At 43.9% G+C, this 24,834-nt stretch overlaps 5 protein-coding genes across 8 annotated transcripts; 2 read left to right on the forward strand and 3 right to left on the reverse strand.

Moving 5' to 3' along the window:
• LOC115767589 (period circadian protein) lies at positions 1-8,485 on the forward strand. 4 transcript variants are annotated; one of them, XM_030711875.1, is made up of 10 exons: positions 1-129; positions 245-609; positions 2,624-2,743; positions 2,811-3,790; positions 4,169-4,525; positions 5,345-6,762; positions 6,820-7,056; positions 7,242-7,382; positions 7,871-8,049; positions 8,123-8,485. In XM_030711875.1, exons 3-9 carry the CDS (start codon positions 2,652-2,654, stop codon positions 7,919-7,921), a joined length of 3,276 nt encoding a protein of 1,091 aa, XP_030567735.1. In that variant the 5' UTR covers positions 1-129; positions 245-609; positions 2,624-2,651; the 3' UTR covers positions 7,922-8,049; positions 8,123-8,485. The 4 variants fall into 4 exon arrangements, with proteins under 4 accessions (XP_030567735.1, XP_030567736.1, XP_030567737.1 ...); XM_030711876.1 differs by lacking the exon at positions 245-609 and having other exon boundaries at positions 2,553-2,743; XM_030711877.1 differs by lacking the exon at positions 245-609.
• A 672-nt stretch (positions 8,486-9,157) lies between these two features.
• On the reverse strand, positions 9,158-10,967 carry LOC115767599 (circadian clock-controlled protein). Its single transcript, XM_030711892.1, has 3 exons — positions 10,686-10,967; positions 10,116-10,608; positions 9,158-9,464 (listed from the first exon to the last, which is right to left on the reverse strand). The coding sequence occupies exons 1-3, from the start codon at positions 10,765-10,767 to the stop codon at positions 9,266-9,268; spliced, it is 774 nt and encodes a 257-aa protein (XP_030567752.1). The 5' UTR covers positions 10,768-10,967; the 3' UTR covers positions 9,158-9,265.
• A 1,405-nt stretch (positions 10,968-12,372) lies between these two features.
• LOC115767592 (paraplegin) lies at positions 12,373-15,769 on the reverse strand. Its single transcript, XM_030711885.1, has 6 exons — positions 15,142-15,769; positions 14,297-15,085; positions 13,697-14,233; positions 13,358-13,628; positions 12,779-13,299; positions 12,373-12,709 (listed from the first exon to the last, which is right to left on the reverse strand). The coding sequence occupies exons 1-6, from the start codon at positions 15,436-15,438 to the stop codon at positions 12,554-12,556; spliced, it is 2,571 nt and encodes an 856-aa protein (XP_030567745.1). The 5' UTR covers positions 15,439-15,769; the 3' UTR covers positions 12,373-12,553.
• Positions 15,770-15,919: 150 nt separating this feature from the next.
• On the reverse strand, positions 15,920-17,916 carry LOC115767600 (protein twisted gastrulation). Its single transcript, XM_030711893.1, has 4 exons — positions 17,010-17,916; positions 16,484-16,684; positions 16,282-16,426; positions 15,920-16,207 (listed from the first exon to the last, which is right to left on the reverse strand). Exons 1-4 carry the CDS (start codon positions 17,230-17,232, stop codon positions 16,015-16,017), a joined length of 762 nt encoding a protein of 253 aa, XP_030567753.1. The 5' UTR covers positions 17,233-17,916; the 3' UTR covers positions 15,920-16,014.
• An 820-nt stretch (positions 17,917-18,736) lies between these two features.
• On the forward strand, positions 18,737-24,612 carry LOC115767591 (GPI inositol-deacylase). Its single transcript, XM_030711884.1, has 11 exons — positions 18,737-19,091; positions 19,152-19,877; positions 19,944-20,123; positions 20,178-20,330; positions 20,629-20,723; positions 20,799-21,221; positions 21,281-21,406; positions 21,855-22,048; positions 22,114-22,774; positions 22,838-22,933; positions 24,087-24,612. The coding sequence occupies exons 1-11, from the start codon at positions 18,951-18,953 to the stop codon at positions 24,253-24,255; spliced, it is 2,964 nt and encodes a 987-aa protein (XP_030567744.1). The 5' UTR covers positions 18,737-18,950; the 3' UTR covers positions 24,256-24,612.
• Positions 24,613-24,834: the final 222 nt, after the last annotated feature.

The following is a 24,834-nucleotide window of genomic DNA, read 5'->3' on the forward strand; positions in this document are numbered from 1 at the left end:
GTAGGTTGGGACCGACAGCCCGAAGGCAGCAAAAGTCTTAAGTCAAGTACAAACTGTTTCCAGCAAGTGATATTGAACAAGACGAACGTTTTCGCTAAAGTGCCGATGCCGCTTAAGTGCCACAAATACGTATGTGCTTCAGTAAAAATCATATAAATATTTATTAAAACAACTACATCAATATAAATTGCAAATCGAATTTTTTTTTTTTTTTTCATATGCTAACTGCATTTGCAATGCGTAGATCGGCATAGAGAGAGCGCAAGAGACCGCCTAAACTGAACGAACGTGAGCGTAAAGCGAGAGAGAGCGAGAGAGTGAATTCGTTTTGAATATTGCATGTGTATATGTGCATGTGTGTGTGTGTATAATGGAAAAGCTCAATTGAATCTTACATAAACAGTATTCTTGTTTACAGCTACGTAACTTGTTAACGTTTAACGTGCACTTTTTTTTTTCAAGCAGCTTGATGTATGTATATGTACAAGAGAGGGAGCGAGAGAGAGGAGAGAGAGAGAGAGCTTAGAACAACAAAAACAACAATTGCTTGTGGCAGAGCGAGTGAACAGCAAAAAAGACACACATACACACAAAACAGTGAACATATACGTAAGCGAACCGCATTTAAATTGTGGTAGTCCCCTAACAGAGCACAAATATAACTCATACGCCACATAGTTCAGTTCCATTTTTTTTTTAAATATACATACATATGTTGATGGTTTTTTGTTGTTATTTATACAAAGTTGGCATTGTTTTATCTTATTTGCTTAACACTGATTGACATCCCACGCATCCAGCCTGTTCGCTCAATCAAAGCAAACAACAAAGGGCACGCTCTCAATTGTAACTTGATTCCTTAGTGTAAACAAATCAACTAATTGATTCGTAAGACGGCCAGGCGAGTATCTAATACTAACTGAGTAAAGTTGGAAATGTTGTTTAAAATGTCTACAAAGTGGTTTAGAAGAGGCTTAAAGTCTGCAAGTTGCATAACTACTTTACACTCGCTGCCAGTAAAGCATTTACGAATGTGGCACAAAGAGGAATTCAAGAGAATGTCAGAGGCTTGTTAGAAATTTAAATTTCACTCTGATTTTATTATAAATACCAAGCTGCATGTATAACATTTATAAATAGCAATAGAACTTCCTTCCCATCCGATTTTACTGTGTGTTTTTGTCCTTTCTTTTCGTTTTCTATTATGCATGACTGTAAACAAATTACAAGTTGTATTCGTAAAGTAGAATAACAACTAAATCAAAATGTATGCAATTTGCGCTTGTTTAAAAATAATTGTTTGAATTCAAACTGACAAATCTTTGTCAACTTAGTTGCATGTTTTATTCGTATGCCTGTAAAATGTTGACGAATGTGGCGCATGAAGCAAATTGCCGATTACTTGACAGCTAATGTTTGACTTCAACTTTTAGCCATTGCATAATTTGAAAATTATGCTTTTATATATACACTCACATTACAAACCCGTCGCTCGTTCAATTTGAGGAGTTTATCCCGCGTTATGTCAACGCTTTTGCTGAGAGAAGGCGAAATTTGAGAGGTTTCTTTTTTAGTCACAATTATGCCGCTGAGCATTACGTAAGTCAATGGCTTCCAGCGAGCTGCTTGATCAGCAGATTCCCTAGAAGTTACACTGGGCCAAGAAATACTACTAATTAAAAAGCGATCTTTACGAAACTCGCTTATTAATTCAACACAAGTCAAATAATATTCATAAAATGCATAATAATAATAATTCTTCTTACTTTAATTATAATATACATAATATAAAATAATGTTAAGCTACTGATGTTGTGAAATTTGCCACATTTCAAATTCAAATTATGTTTTCTTTTATTAATTGAACGATCTGGCAGCCCTGACAACCAGCGCTGGCTTGTTAAGTTGGCTGCGCTTGTTATGATTTGTCGTTTCTTCTAACTGCGGCAGCATTTATGCACACGTAATCAACTATCTGTGCTCGTATACATTTTGTCTGATGCTCTATGCCAGCGACTGCCAGCTGCAGCTGCAGCTGCACCTGCAGCTGCACGTGAGCGCGATAACAATTAAAAGCCACTCGCATTGCGACCTTTCGCCCGCTGTTGCCGTCTCCGTTGCTCTCGGGTTGCATTCACAATAGTTAGCTGCCGTTAAACGTGACAGCATTACGTAGAGCTTACGATGAGTTAACAATAAATCTATTTCAGAATTAGCCCATTATGTGAAATCTATAGAACAATTTCAAATGTGCAGTGGATGCATTGTTGAAAGGGAAGTCAGTCGGCTTGGAGCATTAGCTGCCGATGGGAAATTTTTCTTTGGCCATGATTATGGACTAGAGATTTCCACTAAGCTGCCTTGAACTAGGCCAGCATGAATATTCAAAATAATTGGGAATGTGCCCCAAAACTTAGCCCAAGAACTTCTGCCCCTTTATATTTGATCGCTTTTTGACTTCATGTATTTAAATTTGATTATATTACATTTCAATTTGGTTGTCTTTCCGAATATATTTGTAAGCATATTTTTCCATATCTTCCTTTTCATAGAATTCTTTTGGGTGCAAGCAACAAGTTATAGTTAAATACTTTTGAGTGTTTCAAAGATATTTATTCCACAGGACAGGATTATAAAAGAGCAAATACAAAATGGAAGGTGAGTCCACAGAGTCCACGCATAATACTAAGGTGTCCGATTCGGCCTACTCGAATAGCTGCAGCAACAGTCAGTCGCAGCGCAGGTGAGCTTGAGCTCCAGATTTCTGCAACGATAATCCTTCAATGACAAACTATCTTTGACACCAACAGTGGCAGCTCGAAGTCCCGTTTGAGCGGCAGCCACTCGTCTGGCAGCAGCGGCTATGGCGGCAAGCCTTCTACTCAGGCCAGCAGCAGCGACATGGCCGTCAAGCGCAACAAGGACAAGTCGCGCAAGAAGAAGAAGGCCAAATCGCCGGCACAGGCAACAGCAGCAACAACAACGGCCATCAAATCCCTGGAGAAGACCGAGGAGCCATTGCTGGCCAAGCCGAACAATGGCAGCTGCGAACAGCAGCAGGAGCTGCAGGATGCACAACAGCTCGGCGCACCGACGCCAAGCGATGCACACGATCCGCACGGCGATAAGCCGCAGCAGGATGTCGACGAGCACGAGGATGACCCCCAGGCGGAGCAGACCCAACAGCTGGAGACGACAACAGCCGCTATGATCTCACCCGATACGATGACGGCCAGCGTGACCGTCACCATCGATGGCTGCACCAGCACGGATAAGACATGCGAATGGAGCGACCGGCCGGGCCGACTGGAGGCGCATGCCGCCTGTCTGGGCAAACAGCAGTTGCAGCATGATCGCGTCAAGGAGGACAGCTTCTGTTGTGTCATCTCCATGCACGATGGCGTTGTGCTCTTCACCACGCCCAATCTGAACGAGATGTTGGGCTATCCGCGCGAAATGTGGCTAGGTCGATCCTTTATCGATTTCGTGCACATCAAGGATCGCGCCACATTCGCCAGTCAGATAACCACTGGCATACCCATTGCCGAATCGCGCTGCAGCCAGACCAAGGATGCCCGCACAACGTTCTGTGTGATGCTCCGGCGATATCGCGGCCTAGCATCCGGTGGCTTTGGCGTCATCGGACGTCCGGTCAGCTATGCGCCCTTTCGGCTCGGCCTGACGTTCCGCGAGGCACCCGAGGAGGTGCAGCCGGATGGCTGCACGCTCTCCAATGCCACCAGTATGCTGCTGGTCATTTCAGCCACGCCCATCAAGAGCTGCTACAAAGGTGAGTGCCTAACATATTTATGAACCCCAATCCAATGGTTACTAAGGTTGTACGGACCTGACCGTACACCTATCAAGACCTATCAAGAGCAGCTATAAAGCTGGGTGCTTCACATGCTTATTCCCTCAATCCACTGAGAATGGTTGAAAAGGTTGTGAAGACCCGATCGAACCTATATGCTATACATACTCTTGATCCTGACGAAGAGCTGAGGTTCTGCTAGAACGTTATGTTCTAGCTGCATATGTAAGAAATTCAGAACATTTGTTAAGGTATCTTCAGGGTCGGACACACCTGACTCGAGCACGCTTGCATGTTTGTTTCTTTTTGTTATTGAATGCGACGTTTTCTTGAGCCCACCAAAACTTTGTTCCACAGAGCCAGATGAGTTCCTCTCGCCGAAGGGACCCAAGTTTGCCATACGCCACACGGCGGCTGGTATCATTTCGCATGTGGATACCGCTGCGGTCTCAGCACTTGGCTATTTGCCGCAGGATCTCATTGGACGCTCGATAATGGATTTCTATCATCACGAGGATCTGTCTGTCATTAAGGACATCTACGAGAAGGTCGTGAAGAAGGGCCAGACCGTTGGCTCCACCTTCTGCAGCAAACCCTTTCGTTTCCTCATCCAAAATGGCTGCTACATACTCCTCGAGACAGAATGGACCAGCTTTGTGAATCCCTGGTCGCGCAAACTGGAATTTGTCGTGGGACATCATCGCGTATTTCAGGGTAGGTCGATTGCAAATGGCCTCACTCAAAAATTGAATACGGAGCAAGAAGAACAGTTGGGGAAAAGGGGATCTAATGAACTAATAGTCGCATTTTTTTTCGGAATTCCCGAAACGGAAGTAAAATTCAGTTGGGAGTTTTTTGTTTGGCTTTTATTTATTGTTTCAGTCCGTAGATCACAAGAAAGAAAGTCTTGGGATTAAGTAGAACGGAACTTTCTTTGTTGGATATTTCAACATAATCCTAGGGAATCTCTCACACTCATAACGAGCAGCCTTATTAGATACTCCTAAGGCAACTATCCGACTATGCTATATGGAATGAGGATTTAGGATATTATAGTTAGGGGAAATGAATACAAATATGTTACTATCGAAGCTGTCAGAGATTCCACGATTCTTAAGAGATCTCCTAAGATAACAAAGAGAGATATTTCCAAAGGATCTACCCCAGCATATAGGACAGGGATAAAGAATATTATAGCTAGAAGAAATGCCTACGATATTGTAGACAATCGTGTCTGTTAAATATTCCAAGATGTTTCTAAAGGTCCTCCCAGGATAATAAGAAGGAGCCTTGTAAGATATTCCTAGGTATTGCAAGATATTCCCAAAGGATTTACCCGTTGATAGCCCAACATGTAGTACAGGGATAAAGGATATTATAACTAGAAGAAATGAAAAATGCGAAGGCTTTTTCCAAGATAATAACAAGGAGCCTATTCCAAGATATTCCTAAGGGATCTATCCGCTTATAGCCAAGCATTGAGTATAGGGATTATTGATGAGAAAGCCGACTAACTGCAGCTGTCCTTAATAGGTCCGAAGCAGTGCGATGTATTTGAGACGTCGCCAAATGTAACGCCCAACATAGCGGAGGATGTGCAGAATCAGAACGCGCGCATTAAGGAGGATATTTTGAAGATGATGGCGGAGACGGTGACGCGTCCATCCGATACGGTTAAGCAGGAGGTGTCGCGTCGCTGTCAGGCACTGGCCAGTTTCATGGAGACGCTGATGGACGAGGTGGCGCGGGGCGATCTGAAGCTGGACTTGCCGCACGAGACCGAGCTGACGGTGTCGGAGCGTGATAGCGTCATGCTGGGCGAAATATCGCCGCATCACGACTATTATGACAGTAAGAGTTCCACTGAGACGCCGCCCAGCTACAATCAGCTAAACTATAACGAGAACCTGCTGCGTTTTTTTAACAGCAAGCCTGTCACCGCGCCCGTGGACACCGATCCGCCTAAGCTGGACTCCTCCTACGTGAGCAGCGCACGCGAGGATGCCCTCAGTCCCGTGCACGGTTTCGAGGGCAGCGGCGGCAGCGGCTCCTCCGGCAATCTAACAACCGCCAGCAATGTGCGCATGAGCAGTGTGACAAACACTAGCAATACGGGCACTGGCACCTCCGGCGGCGAGAATAGCGCCAGCGGCAGCAGTAATCCGTTGCCGGTCAACATGACCCTAACCGAAATCCTGCTAAACAAGCACAACGATGAAATGGAGAAATGCATGCTAAAGAAGCATCGAGAGTCGCGCGGACGCACCGGCGAAAAGACCAAAAAGTCTGTCATCGAGAAGATGCCCGAATATAGCGGCCCGGGTCATGGCCAGACCACGAAACGCGGCGGTTCCCACTCCTGGGAGGGTGACGCCAACAAGCCCAAGCAACAGCTGACGCTCTCTGCTGTCGTTGTCGCTCCCAATGTGAGCGTCAGTCCCGCCGAGGACAGCCAGACGACAGCCAAATGGCAGACGCCAATGACGGGCAGCCATTTATTCCAAAGCAGCTATAACTTTCCGCAGAGCATCAATCTGTGGCCGCCGTTCTCGTTGGGCCTGACAACGCCCACGGTGCACACAACGCACACATCGATCGCCCAGAAGAGCTTCTCGCCGCAGCATAATCTATTTCCCGCCTTCTACTATATACCCGCACCGTTGGCCAATGCCACAGCCGGCAGTGCCGCAGCTCCGACAAGCGTCAGCGGTTCCAGTGCGGCCCAGCACAGTCCGAAGAGCAGCGAGAATCCGAACACATCGCAGCCGGAGGCGGCGACGGCTGCAACTGCCATGCCTATGCCATATATGGCCGGCGTTATGTATCCACATCCTTCGCTCTTCTATGCGTATCAGCCGATGCCCTTCCCCAGTGTCTCGGGTGCCGTCCAGATGTCCGTGCAGTCCAGTGGCTCACAGTCCAACAATAACAACAACAAGTCCATCTATACGGTAAGGGGAGCACAATTGATCCGCAACGAAACGAACTAATCCAAATCCTCGGCACAGGCACAACAGGTTAAGATGGCACCCACGTCAACGACAACCCAAAAGCCGGGCGCCTTTCATTCCATTACACCCGCAGAGCTGAACAAACCCGATGCCCAGGACACATTGCTGCACACGGAAACCAGCCCAAATATATCAGTTCAGGACGCGGCCAAAAAGGAGCTGTCCGATTTGCCCAGTACATCGGCTCGGAGAGGTTCGTCATCGGAACAACGGAACAATTCCAACAATCCAAAGGTGCAATCTGTCAACTCCATCTCAGCCAAGTTGAACAAAAGCCCAACTTACACAACTCTCTCCCTCTCTCTCTCCCTCACTCTCTCTCTCTCTCTCTCTCTCTCTCTCTCTCTCTCTCTCTCTCTCTCTCTCTCTCTCTCTCTCTCTCTCTCTCTCTCTCTCTCTCTCTCTCGCTCCACACACAGAAATACACGGACAGCAATGGCAACAGCGATGACATGGATGGCTCCAGCTTCTCCTCCTTCTACTCATCCTTCATCAAAACTACCGACGGCTCCGAGAGTCCGCCCGACAATGAGAAGGAGACAAAAGTTCACAAGCTCAAGGTAAGCTATAGTCTATTTCAACCTACAGTACACAGACATTGCCCGGCTTTGCCCGCAGACGCAATAATTTTCCAATAATTTTCCAGCCTTACGAAAGAAATTTTCCATATATCCATCGGAATGTTCACATACATTACAAAGTGTTCATATTGTGCACAGTTGAACCTTCTGACTCTCAAGCTCTAGACTATGAGTTGATCTTCAATCAATCAATCAGTTAATCAATCAGTCAGTCAATCAGTGCAAACAATTATTTACCGATGGATCCTTCCATAAATTCGAATTCACATGATTGTATCCTCCCAAAAGTCAAGTTCTGTAAAATGTGCTGTAAATCGATAATTATCGATTTATTAGAAATATTAAAACTTCTCGAAATTTGAAGTTTTTGGAAGCAACACAAGTCCAAGCTACCCGTATTTAGACAATTTGAATGGGTATAGCGTATGAAAACGAAACCCAAATTCAATTTCAATCAATATTCGCAGCCCATCGTTGAGCATCCGGAGGAGGACCAGACGCAACACGGGGATGGATAGCAGGCCAAGGGACGGCTCTAGTTGTGTCGAATCCTGACATCCATATGCAGCAACAACCCAAGCCGCATGCTCCGCATCCAGACGAGCATCTCCTGGACACCCAGACCGAACGCTTGAGCATTTTTTAGGTGCGTACAACTTAAATCTATTTGATAATAGATCTGAATATATTATCTCTCACTCTCTTTCCTACGCTTTCAGAGTTTTCCATTTCGTGTGTATCTAGCTAAATTCATTTTCTGATCAAATTCGATTTTGTAAGTGGAGAAGGCAACGTTATAAATACAAAAAAAACATTTCCGCCAAATTATGTGCCCAAGCGACAAATTTCATATTCCAATAAACGTTGCAATTACAGAAAGAAAGAGATGGCAAAACAAACAATCCAAAATGTGCGTATTTTGTCTAAACAGTTTGTCTATAAGCGATAATCAATCAATAATCAATCAAACTTGAAATCCATTTAAGCCTTTGGAAGAAAATTCCACCCGTAATTGTGGAAAACTGGTGGAAAACGAATTTAAAGTGTTTTTATTTGCCATAAATATATTTGACATGATTGATTGGTTGAATAAATCCATAGGAAAATTCCGCCCATAATTGTGTAACACAAAATCAAGATCCATTTGACGTGATTGATTGCCTGAATGAGGGATTGATTACCAATCCTTAGGATAATTCCACCCGTAATTGTGGAAAACGAAATCGAAATATGTTTGACATGATTGATTGCCTGAATGATTAATTGGTTAACAATTCCAATTATCTTGCGTGATGTATGTGCACGAGACTTCGGTAAATTCCACCCGTAACTGTGGAAAACTGGCGGAAAATGAAAACGAAAGTTTGTTGTATAACACGCTCAGCCTTCAGATTATATTTAAAGCTCTACATATAAAATCCATAAAAGCAATTTACAACAAAACACAGACCACGAGTAAATACCATATTCCAAGCTGATTCCACATGTGGAAAATGGGTGAAAAGGTAATTTATGGAAATTCAATTAATCAAAAAATAAAATAGAAATAGAAGAGAACAGAATAGAATAGAATAGTATGGCATAAGCTCCAACAAAAAAAAAAGTAATCAGCTTTTCTTCCTAATCAAGCATATATCTATATCGCAAATCGTATGAAACTCTTTGATTGTTGGAATATTGAATATTATGCTGAGAAGTAATTTCTAAATCAATTCTCCTTAGTTTTTGCCTGAGAAAAGAAGAAGCATTGCAATTCAAGGCTGGCCAGGGGTTATCTTATATTCACAGTGGAAAAGCAAACACATATTCGGATCACAATATATCTATGTTTAAAAATGTTATTAATAATACATTTCGACTCTTTAATCTTCAAAGAATTCATCATATGGCAAAGTGTCCAAGAGTTTTTGCAATGCATTTGAAAGGAAACGATCCGAGGCCTCCGTAATCTTGGGCTGTATGTCCGCTGAAAGAGCATCCCACTCGTCGTTGAGCACCTTCAGTGTGCTGTCGCGCAGTTCGGCATTATCGTTGAACAGATTGGTCAAATTAAAGTGTCCACTAAAAAGTAAATCATATATATATATATATATATTAAGGTCTGTGGGTCATCAGGAAATGTATACTAAAGTCCGTGTTAGCGAATCTGCATGTCAAAATTGATCGGGTAGATATCTACCTATTAAATTTCAGTTTTAATTTTGAGATTTCCACATAACTTTCAGATATGTTCCTGTTATCTTTTTTATACCTACTTAACATGCGGATATCTAAATGTTACTGAAAGCTCACTTTGAGATATTCAATTAACATTAAGATATGTCAGGGCTTTAACTTTAAGATATTCAATAATTATGGGGATATATTTAGAATATCTTTGAGATATCTGGTTAACATGAAGATATCCTTATCTTTGAGATATTCTTTGGCTTTAAATCTATGATATTCAATTATTATTGGGATCTGTTTACATTGTCTTTCAGAAATCTAGCAACCGTAAAGAGCTTTCAATTTTAACCGAGCTCTCACTTTGATCTTTAACCTTAAGATTTAACAAGCAGATCAGTTCAGCTTATCTTTTGGATATCTTCATGTTAACTGGGCTCTAGCTGACTTTGACAACTTCGGCTGACATACAGAAATGTTAATGTCATCTTTTGGATATATAGTTAACATGAAGATAACTAAACGTTAACGGAGTTTTCTACTTACGAAGCCACTTTGCCGACCGACTTGTACTCGGTGACCTTCAGATAGGTGTGTCCGTCGGCTCGTTTCTCGGGTATGGCACGAATGCGCGACCTGGACTGCATTTCGTTAAGCTTGACGACAAGTTTGCCATGGCTAACGATGGGCAGGATCAGGATTTTGCCCTCAACATCATAATCGGCACGCACCTCGACGGCCGGCAGGGTGACGCTCCAGAGCAGCTTTAGGGGCTTGGTCAGATCCTTGGTAAAGCCCTTGGCGGTCTTGAAAACCACAGTATCGGCAAAATTGTGCAAGGTGGTGTTCCTCATGATCAGATTGAATTGCACAGAATCGGTGTCGCCGCCGCTATTGATGCTCAGTGTGCCCAGCTGGAAGGGATCAATGCTGGGCACATTCCGCTCGGGTATCCCATTCTTGTAGAGACGCACATAGGTCTGGGTTTGCCGCAAAATACACGCCTCATCGTCCACGCGGCAGCGCTGCAGCTGATCGGCTGCACGAGAGAGAGAGAGAGACGGTGAGAAATGTGGATGCACTTGCTCCGTGCGAGATAACGGTATCGAGACTCACGCAATGGATCGCCGCCGCCGGCACCAATATGGCCCAGAGCAATTGCTATGGCCAACCAGGTAAGACATCTCCAGTTATACATTTTGATTGTCCGCCAGAAAATCCTCAACTAACGAGCTGTGAATGCGTGCGATGCGTTTTAATGCCAGCTTCAAGACGGGCTGACAATTCCCGACAGAATGCCAGACTCTGAGTGGATCCAGGTGTAACTGTGTGAATCTGTTGGGCCTTGTCGCAATTATGGATGCATTAGCACTACAAATAGAATATTAATCCGAACGAATCGAACTGCGAACGTACATTGGCTTGTGGCTTGGCTAATAGCTCGTTGAATATTTCAAAATTTAATACTATACTATAATTATTTTCAATTAAAATTAAACAGGCGAGCTCTGTTTATTGACGTATGAGCTTGGCCAGAAACCAGTTGTCCTCAAAATTCACAACCAAATGATAGGGTAAACACATTCCTGTTGAACATATGCCCTGTCGGTAATATTATGTAAGCATAGTTTGTGCACTATACAATCCACATTTTGTAGTCGATGTAATTCCCTCTAGCCGCAGGAGTCTTAGCTCTTAACTGTTCTTCCATTCAAGACCTTCTCAAATTGATATATAACAAAAAGATTATGACTTTATTATTTACAGGGTATTCGTAGGTCTAGCAAGCTCATGGGCCGCGCACTTACGTATCGCATTTTTGTCAAGTAAACAAAATTTGTAAGACTAATTGACTAGACCCTGATATTGACATAGTAAATACAACTAAAATATGACCGCTTTTTTGATTGAGCTTATCGACACAAATAGAAGATATAAAGGGCGAAATTCAATTGAAATTAATTCGCGTTCACTATGTTAATCCAAAACGATCTAGACACATCACAACAATCCGCGTTTATCAGCACAAAACGAACCTAACCTAACAAATCTTTTTTGAGGTTAGGTTCTAAAATGAAACAAACAAAATCGAATTTAACAAAGCTTGCATTGTTTTTATTAGCATAATTATAATTAAAGGTAAATGGTATATGCATACATTTTGTAGTCTAGCTAATTTGATTAAGTTAAGAACTGACAATTGGCGCACATAACCTAACAAAGTTTTATAGGTTATGTTAACCAACCATATACCATATAAATAACTTTTCTGTTCTCATAGCCTTGGATGTACGCATCATCTTAATGTAGGGTACTGATCAATTCTGTGTGTATATTACAGTGAATACTCGCAAACAAATACTGCGAGCAAATGGAACATTCAAGAAATTACAAATTCCAGAACTAATTCACAAATTGACTTGATTTGCATTAAATCGAAAATTCTTATTTCTTATAGAGCTTCTTTTGTATCTCTAGAAAGCACTACATTTTTAGGCTGAGGCGTTCTTATTAGCGAGTGAGCACTGTGCATTAAACTTAACTGTGGCTTGCATGTGAGATAACAGCTGGAAGGTGTCAAGTGGGTGCAAGAGTTCAGCACAGCGTGAGGCATAGGCTAAAGACCCCCTATGCTTAAACCCATATGGAAAAGTACGAGCACTTAGCCCGATGACAGATTGCACAGTTAACCAGTCGCGAGATTGGCGTGGGGTAGGCGACTTGACTGGACGTTTAAGGGGCACCAATTAGTGGTAATTCGAAGGCTAATGCGGCTTTAACAAGTCGTCGGTGCAATGTTATAATCAATTAAAAAGGTAAACAACTTTATTTACATTTATTGAACATGAACCGGCTGTCTAAAGAGAGGTGGCAGGAGCGCGGGTGTTGTGTGACAATGTATGAGGGAGGGTGTGTGTGTGTGTTTGTGTGTTTGTGGAGAAAAGTGTGTTGGGGTCAGCCACAGCTATATTAAGGTTTTCCAACTAAGCTTTGGGCTCATCAGTGCCAAGATTCCTCAGCGATTGCTCAAACTCGACAGAGTCCACCTGACGTTTGGCTGGATCAAATGGTGGCGGTCCAATCAGATTGACCACCTCATCATAGTCAAGCGTCTCCTTATCCAGCAGAGCTTCCGCCAGCTGCAAAAGTGCACACAGCATTAGCATGAAGGAAAAAGAGAGCAAGAAAGAGAGAGATAAAAGCATTACCTTCTCCAGCTTGTCGCGATGCTTGTTCAGTATATCTTCGGTTGTTTGATACGCGTGGGAGACGACGTTGCGCGCCTCGTGATCGATAATGCTATCCATCGCACGGGAGAAGGGTTTGGTGCCACCGCCGCCGCCAGTCTCATTTGAATCACGCACATAGATGGGACCTAGCCGTTCGTTCATGCCGAATTTCTTGATCTGTGAATAGGCAATCTTGGTGACCTTCTCTAAATCGTTTTGTGCGCCCGTTGTGATGCGATTAAATATCAAATTCTCTGCCGCACGACCGCCCAATGCCATGCACATCTTATCGAATAGCTCCTCCTTGGAATACAAATGCTGTTCGCTGGGCGTATATTGGGCAAAGCCCAGGGCCAGACTTGTGCGCGGCACAATGGTCACCTTGAGCAGAATATCCGAATTGGGCAGCATCCAGCCGACCAACGCATGGCCAGACTCGTGATACGCAATCACCTTGCGTTCGGTCAGCGAAAGCGCATGAGAGCGCTTCTCGGTGCCCCCTGGAAGCAGTAAAACAATGAATGATTGGCCAATTGCTGGCAATGCAATGCAACGCACCAACTAAACGCTCGACGGCATACTCTAGATTTTTGCTGGTGACCTCTGGCTGTACGTTGCGTGCCGCATGGAGCGCCGCCTCGTTGCATACGTTGGCAATATCGGCGCCGGAGAAGCCGGGCGTGAGGCGTGCCAAACGCTGTGAATAGCTGCTGGGCGCCTCAGCCAATTTGACTGATGACAAATGCTTCTCGAATATCTCTTTGCGCTCCTGAAGCGTCGGCAAATCAATAAGTATGTGACGATCAAACCGACCGGGACGTAACAGGGCCTGCAAATATTCAATTATAATCAATTAGAAGCTGAACAAATGAATCCAAGCCCTGGCCAGGATACTACCTTGTCGAGTATGTCCGCTCGATTGGTGCTCGCTAGCATAAGTACGCCCTCCTTGGTAGCCATGCCGTCCATTTCGACAAGCAGCTGATTTAGCGTCTGCTCGGACTCGCCGGAGCTGCCCTGGCCCATGCTTTCGGTGCCGGAACGCTGTCGTCCAATCGCATCGATTTCGTCAATGTAAATAATGCAGGGTGCACGTTTTTTGCCCTCCTTGAACAAATCACGAACACGTGCAGCGCCCAGACCGCCAATCATTTCAATAAACTCCGATCCATTCATGCTGAGAAAGGGCACCTGCGCTTCGGTTGCAACCGCTTTGGCCAGCAGCGTTTTGCCACAGCCGGGTGGACCCAATAGCAGAGCGCCGCGAGGCACCTTGGCGCCCAAGCGCTGATACTTTTCTGGTGTCTTCAGATAATCAACAAACTCTTTAACTTCCTGCTTGGCCTCACTAAGGCCAGCGACATCGCGAAAAAGTACGCCGCGTCCGCCATCAAACGGATCAACGAGCGTAAACTTGGCTCTGCCCATTTGGTTCTGTAATTGCAGGTTAAAACAAATTAGGAAAGGCTTCAAGAACGGCTACACAGATTTACTAACAAATGAGTCCATGCTGAGTGGGCTTTTCATGCTCTTCATGCGCGTGGCAATGGACATGAGCAGGGCGCAGAAAAGCAACAGCATCAGGATGCGGCCAGTGGTGTCCGTTTGCCGATCATAAGTAACTGGTACGCCGTCTGTAATACCCAAACGTTTTTCCACAAGGCGCAGCTTTTCCTCGAACTTGTTAGCATCCGCAACGGCCATGTGGAATATGGTGGATGTTACTTTGCGTCCCTTGATGACAGCGCCGTCGTGCAGTATAATGGTTACCATTTCCATATCCGGCCGTATGATCAGCTCCTTTACTTCGCCCACGGCTAGCATATGATGCACAAACTCATTCCACGAAACGTAACGTGTGGAGCCCTCGGGACGCTCGGTGCGCGGCGTTATAAGCAACGAGATAAAGGCCACAAACATGTAAATAGTGAACAGCCAAAGCACTGCTTTAGTGAGAACCGAGCGCATTTTCTCATCGTTTTCATTGTTTTTGTTGTTGTTGGGATTTGATGACTCCTCGCCGGAGCCGGAACCGGACCCCTGTGACGTTTCCTTGCCGCTGTCTGGCGGCGTTTCGTTGCTCGGATCGGTTGATTTGTCGCTCTTGGCGGGTTTGCTGCTCTCCTTGCCGCTGTCCTTGTTGCTGCCGCTGCTGTGCTTGTCCGTGTCTGTCTTGCGGGAGCATAAGCAGCGCAGATGCAATTGCTGTACCTCGCGTGGCGTCAATTGCAGAGAACGTGCAATAACGCCCACAATTGCCTTGTACTCTGACCGCAGCATTTGCATCTGTGTGGCATAATGTTAAATGTGTTCCATTTTGTTTCAATTATGCCGCCACTTACCTGTCGCCAGCTCAACGGCTGAAGGGCGGGCGCAATTAGCTGCCGATTTAGGCCAGCGGCGCCGCACAGCTTGCTGGGCAATCCGGTTGCGGCAGCGGCAGCGGCAACTGCATTTGGATTGCTCATGTGCGTCACGTAGGCGTGGCATCGCGCCAGATTGTGGGATCCACGTTGCAGCACATTTCTAAAATGTCGCAGGCCTTTGTACATAATTTCCAGCCACTTTTCTTCTATTGCGACTTGTGGCCGCCGGTTCGAATACGTAACTTGATGTTGTTCGCTTGAAATAACATGCATTAGAGTTGCCACCCCGGCGCAAAGCGGCTGGCCTGACAGCAGCGCTCAATCAGCTGTTCGATGTTGTTGGGGGGCTGTGAGCAAACTATTAATTTTTTATAAAGTTGTCATTTTGAAAGGCACATCTTTTTTGTTTATAATTTGTAGGCCAAATGGCTAGAGAGGATTCCGCACTCCCGCATTCGCTTTCTGTTGCATAAAAAACAAATAGTTGCTTGTTCTCGTTGTTGCATACTTCTCATCGAAAATTTTGTATTAACCCTTGTGTGACCCGCATGCCAAAAAATATCGTTTATCAACACGTTAATTTCATTTTTATGTATAATCTTTATTTTCGGTTTTAAAAAATATCTCGGGCTGCTCAAAATGAAAAACAATCAAAAGGTCCTATTCTTTAATATTATATATATTTATATATATATATATATATATTTATATACATATATATAAAAAAAAAATAATAATAATAATAATGCTATAAAAAATTACTTCGTACTACACAATAATAATGTCACTGAATTGAGTAACTAATTTGTTAAATTTTCTTGTTCTTTAAATGGCATTTGTTCGCTGTTATCAATAATTGCTATTCACTGAGCCATCAAATGGACCCATACTGTCGCCATAGTCCTGCATATCCTCATCGATTTCATCGTCGAAATCATCGCCCAACTCTTTCGATTCTGGACAATGTCGACAACGACTCTCGTTGACTCCATAATTAATGCACGTAGATCCTACGCACTCACAACATCCATCGTGGAACCATCTTAAAAGGGAGAAAATACAATCATTTGACTTGAACAAAGTTTTATAAATGTATTGGTAGTGAATTTTACGCACCTATAGCTGCTAGCGCCCATTGTTTGACAACTTTGACGGCATTTATTCAAGGATACGCACTGATCCAAATATATAACCGTACAATTCACTGTCAGCGTATTATCACGTTCCTCACGTGCCTCATCTAGATTTTTATCATTGAATTCTATCACGAAAATGTGTTATAAGATATATTCATTATGCTTTATAAGATTTTACTTACTCAAATAGTATTTCCCGTCTTTATCCAGTTTTGGCTTGCCCCTGGACCAATCCACTTGAAATGTGAAAACATCCCAAAAATCACTTTCACTATCCTCAGTGGTAGCTAGCACATTGAATAGCTCTGGCACGCCATCAAAATCCTCAACATGAGATTTTTTGGACAGTGAGTTGCGTGTGTCGTTGGGCTTAGGACAAAGCTCTGAAAACGAGAAAATTGTTACCAATTGGTTCAACATAGGTGTTAAAGTTTAATTTTATTGCATGGTTGCAATCCAGTTTCAAACGTCGGCTCAACTATCGATGATTGCAGCGCACGATATCTATTTTGGCCCATCTCAAATACACATACACACACACACAAACACAAACATACGCACAAGCACACACACGATGAACCAAAAACAAGGCGACTGCGACAGCGCAATAATGAATAATGAATATTGTCACACCAGAGATCACATCATCGATTCACATATGCACACATACATATATACATAATGTGTTGTAAATATCTGATTACTTACCCACACAACTACAGCACTCCTCATAGTACTTTTTGCCCAGGCATTTGAGGCACTCTTTGCAGCAGGAGCAATTCTTAAGCTCGCATTTGCAACTCTGCGTCAACATGCACTTGGACACTATCGAGGCGCAGACGACTTCATTGCACGACTCCACCATGCCATAGAAGCAAACAAATCCCAATGCTAGAAATGCGCCAACCGTTAGCGATCGCCAGACCTCCATTGTGATATACAGTTTATTTATTATTCCAAATACAAATCTTAATGTTTTTTTTGTTGTGCGCGATAAAAAGGGCTCACGCAATTGGTGGGTGGACGTTTGGGGGGTGGCTTGGCGGCGTATTTGAATTGCACACGAGTGACAGACAAAGAGCGAGAGAGTGAGTGAGTGGGAAGTAGGCGCAGGAGACACACGCCGACGGTTTGAAAGACTTTGATCGATTGATTGATTGATTGATTGACAGCTAGGTAAGCATTTAGATGCTGTGTGTATAATTACAACAAATAACAATAAAATAGCAAAAAAAAAAGTAAATAAATAAATAAACAAAACAACACAAACAATTGTTAACTACTACTACACATAGAAAACATTACGGATATATATATATAGATAAAATATATATGAATTTGATAGATATTTAGAAATTGAATTTCGTAGCGCGTTATATTTTGTCGTATTTGCAGCAGGCACAAGAACAAGTTTTGGAATGAGCTATGAATATTTTACTAAATCATTGAACAAGTCAGTCACAGCGCGTAACAACAACAGCAACAGCAGCAGCAGCGGCGGCGGCGGCACCAGCAACAACAATAAACGACACCACGACATACACTAACAAAACGAAACAGAAGACAAAACACACACAACGATCAACGATCGACAGATGCGAGAGAGGCAAACGACGACGACGACAGCGACAACGACAACGTCGACGTCGACGTCGACGACAACGAGACGGCGTCAGCTATGTAGCTTGTTTTTATTATTGGCGCGACGCAGCAGGGCATAACTGTCTTTTTGTTTTTTTTTTTTCTCCGTCTCCTGTCTTTTTCCCAGCCAGGCCCAGAGGCTAGCCAGCCAGTTAGTTAGCTAGATACAATGCGCGAATTAAGCGCGCACACACACACACGCACACACGTTGGCTTAGAGAAACGTAAACACGTTACGAAGCGTTGTTGGCGTGCGGGGGCGCTGACTGCGACGAGAGGAGAGGTGTGGCGCGAGTGCGAGTGCGAGCGCGTTCATTAACTGAATGATGGACTACCACAACGAGATGCGAGCAAACAACAACAAAACAACGGCAACAACAAAAATGATCAATACACACATCTACATTGAGATCGAAAAGGTATTCGATTGGAATGCTCTCAGCAGTGTACATGTGTGTATGTGTGTGTGTGTGCTGCGTACTGATTTTGTAACTGTGGTATGCGTGTTTTATGTGTGCAAGCCACGTTATCGATCACGATTAATTTCAAGCCGCAATATCGAAATCTTTATTTTGTTGTTTTATGCTCATCCGACATAATATGTAAAATATTTTAAAAGTCATATGATTATAGATAATTTATGCAGAATCTATCAAGTGCAAACAGTAAATTCTAATTCGCATAAGTTTTCGCGATATTTTACCAGCTATCGGTATCGATTCTATTAATGTGTGTCATAGCTTAAGGCATTCAAAATGAAAAAAAGCACAAATTAATAACGAAACGGAAGTTTCAACTGTGTAATGGAATGTTTCGTAGGTACACACAAAACAGCTGTTGGCAGGTGCCCAAGTCGGGGAGAGCAAGCACGATACCCCGCGCTCATCTCTAGCTACTCGAAAGTCCAATAACAAGCATTTTCGATATATTTGGCAACTCTGGTAGAGCTGAATAACAACAAGAAGCCGCTGCATAAATATACAGGTACAAAAAGCGCAACAAACGCAAATGATTGTGTTCAGAAACTGTGCAGTCCTCCTTGTGATTGCCTCAATATGCAGTTTCTTCTACGGCATTGGACATATCCACGTCGAGGTGGAGCCCAACGCCTGTCGAATGACATACATGTTTGGTGAGCCAAGATTTGCAGTAAGTAAGAACAGAACCGTTGCATTTGGAGAATTAATAAATATTTATATATTCCAACAGCGCGTCAGATTTAGTGCCAACAAACAGTTTCCCAACTATGGCCTATATTACTACTATGAGGGTGTGCGTCAGACGCTGGATCCGCTCAAGATGCGCATGACGGGCGCACCGGTGATATTTGTGCCCGGCAATGCCGGATCCTACAAGCAGGTGCGCTCCCTGGCGTCGGTGGCGCTGCGAAAGGCACGCGAACATCCCGATGCAGGCATACATCTCGACTACTATACGATTGACTACGACGAGGAGCTGTCGGCGGCCTATGGCGGTTATATGTACCATCAGCAATCGTTTCTCAAGCACTGCATACGGACAATTGCCGCGCTGTACGGCCAGACCAGCCCGATAGTCCTGATCGGACACTCCATGGGCGGCAAGCTGGCGCAATCGGTGCTGACGGATACTGAAATTGGGCAGCACATAAATGCAATTATAAGCATATCGACGCCACTCGATCAGCCGGTGCTCAATTTGGATGCGCATCTCGACCAGTTTTATAGGGAGGTGCGCGAGGTGCTCAGCCGCACACGCACCGCCACACAGCCGTCGATCGATACAAATGTGTGCCAGAGCCTGCACCAGAAGCCGCCCAGCGAACAGACCATGGCCAGCCAGAAGTTGTCCGCCAAACTGGACAATGTGCTGCTCATTTCCACAGGCGGTGGCAATCGTGATCTGCTGGTGCAGGCCGGCTTGACCAACTCGCAGTTCAACGATCTGCATGCCATGGTAAGAACTGAAGTCCAGTATTTGTTGATTTTCAATCCTTGCTAAACTTTTGCTTCTGCTCTGCAGACCTCGGCCATACCGCGCGTAAGCCTCAGCTGCGATCATTTGTCCGCCGTGTGGTGTCTGCAGTTCATGCAGGTCATCAATCGTTTCCTGTTCAGCATTACGCAGCGTCGGGACGATGGCACCGTCATCTTTAGCAGCAACAAACAGCGCAATATGCACTCCGCTGTGGCGCATTTTGTGGTTGGCATTTGTTTTACACTTGTCGCATGTTCTATAATTGATCACACATTTTAGAAACCGAGGATACGGCAGCAGAGCTTGATGAAACTGCAGAGGCACAGCGATTGGCACGAGGAACATCGTCTGGTCATTAACAAATTCTTTGCCAATGGCCTGAGGAGTCATTATTATGAGCTGATCGGCTTAAAGCGTCAAGAGCGTTTCAAGGTGCCACGCAAATTAGTTTAACGCCAGCTGTTTATACTCTATACTCAATGTGTCAAAGAGAGAATATTAGTTTGTCCGTCTGACATGATATTTGAAATGAAGTCAGTGAAACGGTAGAGAGCAGGCGGACTAGGACTAGAGGCTAAAGTCAGCAAGTGTCCCAGTGTACAAATATCAAAAGTTAATATTGATTCTCTTAAGGCTCTTATGACACTGTGAATAGAGTATTACGCAGACGGCTGTAACCGACTGATATGATTTTAACCTGCTTCTAACGTATTCTCCCACCTCCCCACAGAAGCTGGCCATTGAGGCTTTGAATGTTGAGAGCGATGAGAATTGGCTGTTTGGCTGCGAGTCACATAGGCACAATGACACCGAAGTAAACTACTGGTGAGTGTGCACACACACAGACACACACACACACGCCCATGCACTCACACATTACACCAATTGGTTGCTTTGCAGCGAAAAGGCCACGCCGCTTACCCATCTCATCCAGCGTCTGCCCAATTCAGAAAGCGATCCGCGCAGCATTGCAGTCCTCGATTTGCACAATCTACGCAAAACGTATGAACAGTGGACGCATCTGCTGTTGCGTTTGCCGCCGGGCAGCAAACGCACCGGCTACAATCTGGACATATACGATCCCAAGGAGCGCATCCTGGACATACGCATGCCACGCTGGTATGCCTATGGCAGACGCACGGTTGTCAACGAAACTCTGCAGGGCACACTACACTATCGACTGCGCATTGCCGATCTGGTCGAGCCGTATCAGGGACTGCGCATCTATATTGAACCGGAGCAGTGCCTGCAGCCCAATTATCGCATCACAGCCCGATTGTGTGTGCCCTGGGCCGCCGGCTTTGACCGCTATCAGACGCTGACGTAGGGTTCCCTGCATTTAGAGCTAAGCGTAAATTATAATCGTCTGCTTTAAATTGCAGCTCACCGGATCAAAAGCCCGGCCTGTATGTAAATGTGCCCACACTGATGCCCAGGCATTATAATACCACATTGAATCCAGTTATGCTGGATCTGTACTTGGATCCCATTTGTCGCTATCGCATCAGGTAAGCAAGCAGGCTGTCTGACTGATTAGCTATTGTAGTACAAACCGTTCAAGAATTCTATTCATGTGGCTGAAACCCTTTGTCAACCAATTTTTCACCTATACGAGTGGAATTGTGCCAAGGTCTCAAAGCTCAAACATAATATCCTTATAAAAGAAAAGGTTTTTTTTCCATGTAATCTATGTTATATAGTGTTATGATTTGCTTGACTGATAGAGATATATGCTGCTGGGATAAAAAGACGGACAAAAGCTTTAAAGCTGAGAGACGAATAGGTAGACGGATAGCGTATATATAGTTTATGGATTTGGACATGTCTACTCTGTACTGCAATAGCCTCTAAAATCATCCTTGGAGACGGGCAAAGCTAGCTTAAGCTGAATCTATGCTCATCTCATAAATAATGCTAACATTTCTCTTTCTCTCTCCTTCTCTGTCTCTCTCTTAGCTATGCATACTCGTATGCGGATGCCCTGTCGCGTATTGTGCTGGAGTTTTATGGCTGGTTGCCGGCGCATTTAGTTTGCGTGCTGTTGATTGTGCTACGAAAACAATTGGACAAGTTCCAGGAGGCGGGCAGCTTCAAGAGTCTCAGGCCCTACGTCGGCTACTTCCAGTACACATCGCTCTACTTGGTGACAGGTGCGTGTGCCTAATATAAATAAATGAAATTAATTATGTTTAATATGTGCTGTTTCCGCACACAGGCTGTCGGCTGTTTAAGAAGCTAATACTCAATTTGAATGTCTTGCCGCTGCCGGAGCAATTGGATTACAGCATTAATATATCCATCATTATACACTGCACGGCCATTGGGCTGTCTATAGCGGCCGCGTTGGCAGTTTGGCTGGCCCTGACGCTCTATGGCAATGCATTCCATCGTTTGGCGCTGCGTCTGACGCGCCTTTCCACATCCAGTTCCAACATAATGCTCTCCATTATGACGCATCTGCCCATCACGTATGGCATCTTGACAATCGGCGTTGCATTGGGCGCCTGCAGCGGTCTGGCACTGTTGTTGGCCTTCCTGTTTTATTTTCTAATGTTATCCAATGCCTACAAGGACTATCTGGAGGATTATTTGTGGCAAAAGGCGGCAAATTTGCTGCACATGGCCACGGGCAGCGGCTCCACAGAAACGGATCAGTCCACGGCCAACAACGAGCAGAACGAACAGTCACTGATGCCCAATAATGGCGAGATCAGCTCGACTGAAGAGCAGCACCAGCAGCCGGATGAAGATAAAGCGGACAGAGAGTGCTGCGTGGGCCTGCAGAACTTTTCGTTTCACATAACGCTACTGCTGATGCTCCTCATGCTGCTGCTGCTTAGCGCACCGGCCAGCTTAGCCTGGCTGCGCAGTCGGAGGTGGGTCGCATATCAATACTCTTATATTATATATATATCTAAATAGATATATGCATATTACAGGCATGGCATTGTTCTTCCCGATCCATCTTTACATACCAACATTGTCGCGCTCGGTTCACTAAGTCTGCTGCTACAGCTGCGTGCGCCGCAAAAATTGTAAGTCCAACATTTGCTATTTATAAGTTTTTTAAAATTCAAATTCCACGCATTGGCGGGCTAGCTCTTGTTTGTAAATAGGCAGCACTTTATGAACGAACTGACAAGGCGACAGCCAATCGCAAGCCTTGTGTACAAACAGCGTGCAGTGCTGCCCATTCCATATGTTGGATGTTGTTTAACAGGATCTGCTTAACAGCACGTGAGCTTAACATTTAAGAGCATGCGAGAAAAAAAAAGGCTAGTCTCATTGGGTCGTGGACCACTGCCATGAACTTAAGCTCATCATATATTCTCTGTTTAGATCAATCCGAATTGTTGTTGTACTCTAGAGCATTATAATCGTATCATCAGAATTTTTTGAATGGAAAACACCATTCACGTTATCTTAACTGTTATCCAAACATATCTGTGAAATTTAATCGAAATCCCACTCAATAGCCATCGGAAATAGTGTGTCTTTTAAAACCAAGGGTATTTATTCTTCGCACTTTACGCAGCAGCTGAGCTTCTTTCCCTAGCTCCAAATTATGAGAAATGCTGTCTTGGATAACTTCGGTGCTTATAGTCCGATCTCTATGAAATTTTCGGGCATTGCTTATGACATACAAAAGTGTGTATTTGCTCTACCTTTAAACTGAAATACATCAAATGCTTAAATGGGGAAATGACCAAAAAGTGAAATATTTTTAATCCAGCTCCTATGCTCAAAATCGATATTTATCGATACTATGAAGCGGTCTCACAAACGGATTGTCTGATTCATGACTAGGAAAGGTTTCTTTCAATGGGTGCAGGGTATGATTATAAAGGATTTGCGAATGTTTTTTAAAATACGATTCGACTCAAGAGTTTGAATGAATGAATCAGAAAGAATTAGAAGTTTTGCCAAATCGATTTTTAACTATTTGTAATTGAACTATAAAGTAACTTTTAATATATTTACAACTCAAATGTTGCAAAACCTGATTCGACTGAAGAGGATTCAGTTCAGAGTTTGAATCAATGATTCGACCGAAAATGAATCGGTTCAGAGTTCGAATCAAAGCAAAAGAATTTTTTATCGTTTGAATTGGAACTCGTTTGTCAGCTCTGCATACATGTGTAATTGAGCTTTGAATTAACTTTTGGTATATTTTTTAACACATTGCAGGCGTGGCTATTGGATGCTCTCCATTTTATTGTATTTGGGCGCTGGCATTGTGCTGCTCTACTGCCAGACGGCCATATATCGGCTGAACAGTGTGATTGCCGGCGCCTATGCAGTGCTCGCCGTCCATCAGAGCCTGGAGAGGCTCTACCTGAGGCTGCGACAACGTTAAGGACAACAAGGATATTCAGTGAAATCTTGTACTGTTTGACGTGCTTAAGGCGTATTTCATTTGTGATTTATTTGTTGTTCATATATTTTGTGTACCCGATTTTGTTAGAGTTATTGTTACGTATTTTATATATTTGATATGCCCTTGCGTGGACAATACCAAATGTGTAATTAAAAGGCGCATAAATAGCTTAACTACATGTCCAAAATTATGTCTAATTTGGCGCTACAAATGACATGACATGTTTTTCTGCGCGCCGTGCGGGAAGTCCATAATAGATCTGGGCTACAAATCGCAGCCAAATGGGCGTTGCCCCAGCCATCGATCAAAAATTGTGTGATCGATGGCAAAAAAAAACGAAAAAGTGTTTTCCATTTTCATAGCATGTTAACAGCCCCATAATTATATGAAATGTGTGAAAATGCATACAAATTGACTTACAAATTACACACGACTGCATAATTGAGGTCTGTTTAATTCTAGTATTTATACTAACTTACCAAATATAGTCATTTTATTTCTGCTATTTGTTAAATTATGTTAAATTAATTTTTACCAAGAATTTTAATATGTACAATT

The sequence above is a fragment of the Drosophila novamexicana genome, unplaced genomic scaffold (assembly GCF_003285875.2).
Source record: "Drosophila novamexicana strain 15010-1031.04,08,12 unplaced genomic scaffold, DnovRS2.1 tig00001415-arrow-arrow-pilon, whole genome shotgun sequence".
NCBI lineage: Eukaryota > Metazoa > Arthropoda > Insecta > Diptera > Drosophilidae > Drosophila > Drosophila novamexicana.